At 36.4% G+C, this 8,834-nt stretch overlaps 1 protein-coding gene across 2 annotated transcripts; it reads right to left on the bottom strand.

The window, feature by feature from the left end:
- Positions 1-660: 660 nt before the first annotated feature.
- Positions 661-4,905, bottom strand: LOC149020906 (D-amino-acid transaminase, chloroplastic-like). Of its 2 annotated transcripts, none has more exons than XM_089149129.1 (5): positions 4,658-4,905; positions 4,199-4,242; positions 3,392-3,570; positions 1,660-2,333; positions 661-1,138 (listed from the first exon to the last, which is right to left on the bottom strand). In XM_089149129.1, exons 1-5 carry the CDS (start codon positions 4,854-4,856, stop codon positions 1,044-1,046), a joined length of 1,191 nt encoding a protein of 396 aa, XP_089005255.1. In that variant the 5' UTR covers positions 4,857-4,905; the 3' UTR covers positions 661-1,043. The 2 variants fall into 2 exon arrangements, with proteins under 2 accessions (XP_089005255.1, XP_089005256.1); XM_089149130.1 differs by having other exon boundaries at positions 4,180-4,242; positions 4,658-4,771.
- Between the last annotated feature and the right edge of the window lie 3,929 nt (positions 4,906-8,834).

Here is an 8,834-nt window from a genome sequence, read left to right as displayed (position 1 = left end):
TGTAATAGCAGATCTCTTAGCCAGGAAGACCCTTTTGGTTTCGGGCCCGAAAGAATGGCTGATTACCGCTGAGTGGTTGGTGGCATTATGTTCACCCCCGCCCGCTTTGAATAAGATTGTTTACCAAAAAATAAAAAATCGATTTAACATAGGGTGGTTGGACTGAACCCATCTTAAAGTGTCAATCACCTACTTTCTGGGGAAAAAATAAAATTTATACAGCACAAGTTGCCATTTCCGTCACCTTCAAGATAGAATCCAAACAGCAAACCAATCTTTTTGTGGGAATACATCCAATATAAAGAACAAATAAAGTAGTCCCACACTAAAATTAAAGTAGAAACAAATTTCGTTTGAATCTCTGTCAGCTTCCACCACCTGTGAATACTTAAAACAGATCACCTGATATTTATTTCAGACATGCTAACCTCACTGTCTATGTTGCTGGATTTGTGAGTTCATGAACCATAGGGGCTAATCACCTGTTGGATTCCTGTATTATGGGTTCTTGATACAGATTAGAGGAAGACCTGCCTTAGTCTGTAAGGTGGACAAAACCCCAATTTGTCATTTGCAACACATTTTATTCTGCGGTGAATCTAATGTTACAGTTTCAACACTGCTTCCAACAGTAACATCATCAGCAGCAAGAAGAAGAAGGAACAACAGGATAATTTATTCACTGCCCAGTTTATCCAATTACTACAAGAACTCAAGAAAAGATCATCTTTATTTTGTACAGAGAAAAGGCAACATAACTGACTCACTCCCAGTTCATCTGATAACTACAAGAACTTAAGACAACATCTTTATAACATCAACTTTACTTTCTAAAGAAAGAAAATGGAAGATCAGTCCCACATTATCTGATAACTACGAGGACTTCAGACAACAATCTTTATTTTCCATAGGGAAAAAAGGAAAAGCAGCTTAAAGTACAGAAGAAAGTCATCTCAGCAGCATCTAAGCCCCTTAATTGAATGGTAAGTAGAACTGCAATTTGAAGACCCCAGCATGCACCATGAAAATAAAAATCAAGAGGCTTAACATGGGACAGGCACCCGAACTGTACTAGGCCCTTTTTTCATGTCCTCCAAAATAAGATTTAGTAAAGCCTTGGCCACAGGACCTTCATTGCCTAGAAAAGGTGCAAATCACAGCTATTAGTTGTGAAATATTATGATAGAGGTATACAATTATAAAAGCCTAATATGATTTAATTATTCAAATTAAGTTCACTATCAAGCATTAGATTTGCCAAGTTAAAAAGTAAAGCAGGGAGTTCCTCAGGAGAAAGAGTGAAAAAAAAAGGTCAGCATATTCTAGGTAATGGATGTGGAGGAAGCAAAATCTTATATGATGCTTCCCAAAATCTTTGCATGCATATAATTCAAAGCTCAAATTAATACCCAGTAATATCCAAGTTCATCAACTTCAAAACTGTCAAACACTTTTGTCTTCAATGTAAAAGCTGAGGCTTTCAGCCAACAACAATAAGAATTCACTGAACCAACAGCAGAAACTAGGCAGGAAACTAGAGTGGTAACGGATTACTTGGCATTAATAGAAAAGCAATTCAGTATGACCCATTTGTATCTACTTACAATGAAATATTATAGTCCAAATCAGGAAAATTTTGCAGAGTACTCAGTTACTCACCATTGCCAATGAGATGCTCATCCCACTGCACCACAGGGCGAACAAGAACTCCACTCCCAATAAGCATCATCTCAGTAGCCGTCTTCCCTTCCTCCACTGTTACATTTCTAACTTGAACTCCACTGAGTATACCCTCCTTAACTAGTTCTTCTGCAAGAGTCAACACTCTTCTTGCTGTGCATCCACTGAGAATCTTGTCAAAACTAGGCATCAATAGCTCCTTTTCTTTTGTCACAAATGCAACATTCATGTTGGGCCCCTCAGCTACAAAACCTTCATCATCCAACCAAATTGCTGCAAACCCACCATTTTCTTCAGCCTCCATTTTTGATAGGACATTTGGCAGGTAATTTACACTCTTCATGATGGCAAACTGTTGTGGTTTTATCGGTATAGATGATGTAAACACTTTAACACCTTTCCAACTATGAGGGGTTTGATCTTGGATAACAATTGCATAAAAAGCTGGCTGATGGCAGCCAGATGGAGAAAGCTGAAAATCACCAGGACCTGCAGAAAGCCAGTATCGTAGTGATCCTTGCTTGCACTTAGATACACTTACTGTTTGTATGAGGATACTTCTTATGGTTTCTCTATCAAAAGGGAGGCTGATTTTGGCCATGGAAGCAGATCTTAAGAAGCGGTCAATATGTTGGTCCAATTCATACAGGTATCTGTGGTATTGAAATTTTTTACATATAAAAAAGTTTTAGTTCACAAAAGCATGGATATTAATACAGAAGTCCTCTGATGTGATATTTAACAGTTAGGGTTGTGGTAGGGTTTTAGGGAGTTATTTTGAATGTACAGAATTGCCAACAAAGATTAGAAACAGTAAGGGAAGGGGAGAGGACATGAATGAAAGAAAATTTTACAGAACAGATACGATGTAGCCCTTCCAGAAAAATCATGTTAATCATATCATTGTTGTTAAATAAGAGCTAAACAGTGAAGCTTCAACAGTTCAACTCAACATCAATAGAATTTTCAATCTAGAATTTTGGAAAATTTTCCAATTCCATTTTTTGGGTTCCAATGTTGATCCTATGACTCTGTCACTTAAATTACTTTATAGGCTCAGATAAGCCATCTATAGTACGGGTGATGATAAAAAAACAACTACTAAATCATAGAATAACGACTTGGTCATTAAGAAACACTCTAAATAAGTTCCAAAAGATCTAAAAAGAAATTCATACAATATGGGCCCAAAAGTGAAATGGCACACCCCCCCCCCCCCCATATATCACTGTCATTTGAGGGAGTGATGTGCCATAGATGCCCTTCCCCATATTGTTGGATATCAAAGGGGTTTCCTCATTGCCTGAAACTGCATTCAATTTAAGGGACCTTTCCTATAAAAGAAAAATTAAGCTCTTATTTATGTTACTTCAGATTTTCTTTCATTTTCATTTCAGAAGAAATTTTTTCTGTCAATACAAACTTTGTCTCTGGTCCACATACTCATAATATAATACTAATCAGATTGAAGTCCTAAATCTGTACTTCAGAGTAAAATTCATAAAATGCAAACCAGGACACCTTGATAGAGAAAGTGAAATGACTTAGAACTGAAAGTATATAATCTAAATAGCAAGCTAAAAATATCCCAGCATCTGACATTAAATAAAAATAACGTCTCTGAAATGGAAATCAATCACTCTCTTTTTTTTCTTTTTTCCTTTTTAACTTTAAGTAGGTACAGACATGTTATCAAGCCACAAGCTCTTACCCATCCATTATAGCTGCTGTATCAAAAACACCATGTCCTCTATGGACCATGTGATCATCCATGGGGATTACCATAGTTGCAGGATCAGTAGTAATTCCACCAAATACGCTTGAGTACATAGCCAAGAAAAGCTGCATGCCTTTTCTGTTTGCATGGTTTGCTTTTAACCTTTCCATCACCTTAGCATGCACAAAGTTAATGGTATTTCAGACAATCATTGATGAGAGATGAAAGCTGAAGGGGATAAATGAGAAAAAGGTAGCTTATATATATTAACTGTTCTAACTGAAAATCTCAGCGAGGGGGGGACAAAACAGCAACCCAGGGGAACGCGGCGACCCCGGCAGGAGGTCCGCTTCAAAGGCGAGGGCCAATCCACCGGGATTCTCGGATCTAAATCGAGTTCCCAGTGTTGTTCCCGTTCTATTGAATGAAAGTTTGTTTACCAAAAAAAAGGAAAAACTGAAAATCTCAGCTTAGCTATGAAGCCTAAAAGCATGAAACTCCCATCTTCTCAGTCGACAAGATCGATTGTATAGTTCAATGCCTTGACCTTAAGATTTTATCTTACAAAAAACCCTCCTCCCCCACCCACCCCAAAAAAAAAGGAGAACAAAAGATCACAGAGGAAAAAAGAAAAAGCCATAAGAACTATAATGACTTTTCATTGCCCTCGCAATGTTGATTCAAATCTTCCAACAGTTTCACTCAGCGATAAGACCAAAAAATTCATAAATTCCATCCAAACATTTACAACTAAGGGTTTGAAACACATCTAAGTAATTTACCAAAAATAAAGAAGCAAACCTCTGAGCCAGAAAGGATAGGGACATCGAAGTACTGAACAGAATCTGCCGAAAACAGAAAATTCTTGGATTAGTCCTTTCTATTAGAGACGAACAGTCTAATATTTTGACAAATTTTTTTTAAGAGTTGTAGTTAAAAATCTCTCTCTCTCCCTCCCTCCCTCCCTCTAAGCTTTGCTGCTGTCACTAAATTGCTAGTCTGGAAATTCAGCGAATGGATGGAGATACGAAATAAATCAACCTCAGTCAACTTCAAGCTTCTCTCGAAATTTAATAGTCCATTTGATAAATGCAATCAATCTTCAAAAAAGCCTATTGTAATTACCAATCAATTAAATTCATCTAGTCTTTCAAAATTAATAACTCTATGTTTGCACTTCCCCGCAACCTTTCAATTAGAGGTATCCATCACGAGAAACATAAACTAGGATCCAAAATAATAATAAAATTAAATTCTCACCAGAAGAAACCGTTTTCTGATTGTCATGAACAACCTTTATTTCCACAGACGGCCTTCTGTTTCTGAACGGAGCAAATCGAAACCCATGACCGCGAAGGGAAACACTTTGCCGGACAAAACAGGGATCAGCCGGAGAACCTGTTATTGCGAAGAATGAGCTCTCTGAGAAGGTTATGGATAGAGGTGACAAGGCAGCCATGGAAGCGAAGACTGAGAATTCTTCGATTGATGAACTAAAATGGTTTATGTCACTGACGTATTTTTTTTGTTTTGAAGTCTCTTGCTAACTCTGCACGCATTTTATATGGGGTCATGCTATAGTATTTTTCCTTATACGAGAGTTCCCTGAACGGACGGGGTCTCTGCCACTGAAACACTCTGATTCTATATTTACGGACATGATTTCATACAATAAAGCATCACACTGACAGTGGTCAAACGGCGGGACCGACTACGTTGAAAGTGGTCAAATCGTCTGTGGCGTTACTGCTAGCGGGTTACGAAAGTTCGGCAAAACTCACGAGCTTGGTCAATAGGGTTGGTAGAGTGGTAAGATCTATACTTCTGATTGATGAGGTCATGGGTTCGACCCTTGCGATTTTGAGTCCGGATCCTCACCTGTCGGGGGAGCAGACTGTTCTTGACGGCTTCCCAACGACACAAACACGTGGGACCCACAGGTAAAATTTTGAATTTTATTTTATTTTTTCCAAAAAGTATTTTTCACCTCTGGGCCCACGTATTTGTGTAGTTGGGAAACCGTCTGGGAGCAGTCTGTGCTCCCCCGACAAGGAGGTGAGGATCCGGACTCGCAGACGACAAAGCTCCCTCTAGGATGTAATAGAGGTGCGCACAAAGCTAACCTGGATGAATCTCAGACACCAACAAAAAATTCACCAGTTCACCAAGGGTGGAACCTAGCGAACAAGTGAATTTCGTCGGTTTTTTGTTGATATTTTTGGCGATGGTTTTGTCATTAATATTTAACTTAATTCTTGAAACTGTGAGGTCAAGTAAATCAGTCAATAAAAAATGTCTGGTCCCACTCTAAACAATCGTCACTCTTTTCAGTTAGAGATTTAAAACGTTAGTCAAGTCTCTTCTTTGATCAATCTTCTTCTTCTTCAAAAGAACTTGCAAGTTTCGAATCTTTGTAGAACCTCTAAGGCTCTAATCGATTCCCACCATTGTTCCTCATTTTTTGTTCACGTTCTCATCTTCCATCCCTTATGTGAAATTAGCCGAGGTTGCCAAAGGGAGGGTTATTTTGTTCCTTCCTACCTCCATCTGCAAATCATTATTTCTATGACATCTCTGACGAATAGAGAGTGATCCCACAACAGCCTCAACGGTGCATCCAAGCACGGTTGATTTGGCAAACATCTCCGGCAAATAGAGAGTGAGCCCACAGTAGCCTCAATGGTGCATTCAAGCATGCCCGTCGTAGCAAACATCTCCGACAAATATGAGAGGGATGAGTGATCTTAGATTCTCAGGTTCTATGAATTTTCCGCCAACGAATATGAGAGGGATGAGTGATTCTTAGATTCTCAGGTTCTATGAATTTTCTGCAATTTTCGTCTGTTATTCGTTTGTATATCGATCAGTTCGCCGATTTTTCACATTTTACCCTTGCAAGTCTAATAAGTGGGGAATTTTTTTTTTTTATCCGTTCGTATTCACTCCGTTTTTCACGAAAATATCCTCTTTCCCAGTTTTCTCCCATTTCACCATTCGATCTCCTCTTTGCTTGGAGAATGTAACTAATTCTCTTTCCAACCAAAAAAATTAAAAAAATTAAAAAAATCCTGCAACATAAAATACAGAGGATGAAGATGTTGCCAAAGGTTTAAATCAAGCCCTTCTAAATTTAATTTCTTTACCAATTTAATTCTAAAATCTGAAATCTATAATTGATTTTTGTTGCAAGTCATAGAATCAAGATTCACGTTATATATAGAACATCAGGAGCTCACTTAAATAAGGAGAAAAATAATGATATGATGGTCTTTTTGTGAAATGGTTTTACTATTGATGGTAAAAGATGATAGTTTGAGAATTTTCAAAATATAGCTGATGTTGATTCATCACTTAATTTTATTTTAATAGTAAAAATGTATTTGGTATATAACTTGAAATACAAATTGTATAAACGTAATAGAATAAATCATAGAAATAATAGAATAAATCATAGGAATGTAAATATGATCTTTTACAAACTCAAGGGATGTATATGTAATTTAGTAATTTACTATAAAAAATAATGGAATATGTGTTTACTGACAAAATGCATGACACTTTTATTATTTTTAAAATTTTTTGTACACTTTAATATAAATAATATTTGAAAATGAACAATCACAGGCATAAAGTTCTATATGCCTTCTAGTGGAGCTCTCACTTAGTTATACCTTTAGATAAAGCCTTTTGTTTGAACCAAAAAACGAAGGGTAAAGCATCTTGTGTAGGTATGAAGTAGTGACAAAACACTATTAGGGGTGATGGTCTAGTGGTCCCAAGTTCACTCTCAAGTGGTTTGGTAAACCTCATGACCCAGGTTTGAAATCCCCTCGCTCCTCTTTTTTGCATTGGACAGTTGTGTGCTCTTTAGCCTAGGCATGAGTGATACCGGCTTCTATGGACTATACTAGGCCTCCGGTGGGGCTCCGCAGGGCTAGTGCTTGCACTGGTAGTGCACAGGGCTAATGCTTGCATAGGTCGCACTCAATAAAAAAATCCGAACATTATGTAGCGGGGGCGCTAGGTCGTCGCTAATGCATCCCCTCTTTTTTCTTTACAAAAAAAAAAAAAAAAAAAATAGTGACAAAACAAAATTGAGGAAATTTTTTGAAAGTATTAAGATAATGTCTAAAATTCAAATATGACTATATGGCTAAAGCATAAAGGTAAAGTTTAGTTTAAACATATTAAATGGAAACTTGTGATTTCCTCAAAATAGATTTGAAAATTTTTGTAAACCAAAATCCAAAATGGCGGTGTTAGCTGGGAAAACATCCTCTACTGTGCACATTTATTTGTTGTGTACAACAATGCATTTTTGTACCAAATGGTTGGTTGAGAAAACAAAGCAAATACAAGACTATTGAGGATTTTAAAAATTTTAAATTATGCTTTCAATCTTGGCATTCTATTTGATACAAAAGTGCACTGCTGCGCAAAATAGAAGATTTTTTTTTTCGTGTTAGCTGAAGGAAATATGCTTTCTGAAAATTTGGCTGGAAAATGAAGCAATTGGGGTTAAAAGGCAAACTTATAAAAAAAATTAAAATTACTTTTTTGTTTTTGTTTTATAACAAATAAACGGGTGTTTAACAACCCTAAAAAATAAAACTACTCAAGCATGCAAATTTTATCCGCCAGTAGGATCTCCTCCAATTCTTGGGGTGGATCCAAAAAAAATTGCAAAGATTCCTCTAAAGAAGTTAGTCTTTTCATGATCTAGTCAGCAGCATAGTTGGACTCCTGGTACACATGTTGGAATCCAATTCCTTCATAACTTCCCACTTATTCCTTTATTGCATGGACCACTCTTGCTACTTTCCCTTGTATTCTTGCATTAGGCTTTAACAAATCAATAGCTTTGAAAGAGTTTGATTCTACATATACTATTTTAACCTCTTATGCAAGTTATAAACACATGTGTTTTAAAAGCCACTGAATAGACGAAACTTAGTTTGAAGAAAAATTAACAACAGGTCTCAACTTTTTTTCAATTTTTTGTATTTTTTTTCAAGACCAAATTGCATTGGCACCTCAAATGGAGGTTTTAAAGTACTGACAACACATTTTTTGTTTGAAAAACACATAGATTCTATTATGTTAGAACGATTAGTTATATCGTCGTTAAGACTATTATACACTTCCAAGAAATCTTATTCTCATTTATAAAAAGAAAAAGACATTTTGGGGGGGGTTTGGGGAAAAATTGCGGAAAAACATAAAACCCTTCCAATAAATTTTGGAAAAAGAAAAAGACATTTTTCTTTCTATGAAGGTTATTTGATGAAGGCATTGTTGTTCGATTTTTTTTTCTTCTTCTCAAATTTTAATAAGAGCATTCTTGAAATTAAAGAAAAATAGACAATGGGTTAGTTGTTTTACTAATATAATTGACTTATGTATTTGATGAATTAAGGTATTTGTATATTTCGAACAA

Source organism: Hakea prostrata, chromosome 3 (assembly GCF_041222555.1).
Source record: "Hakea prostrata isolate BN-2017 chromosome 3, UWA_Hpros_2, whole genome shotgun sequence".
In the NCBI taxonomy this organism is placed as follows: Eukaryota; Viridiplantae; Streptophyta; class Magnoliopsida; order Proteales; family Proteaceae; genus Hakea; species Hakea prostrata.
The sequence above is the reverse complement of the archived record's forward strand: the minus strand, read 5'-3'. Positions and strand labels throughout refer to the sequence as shown.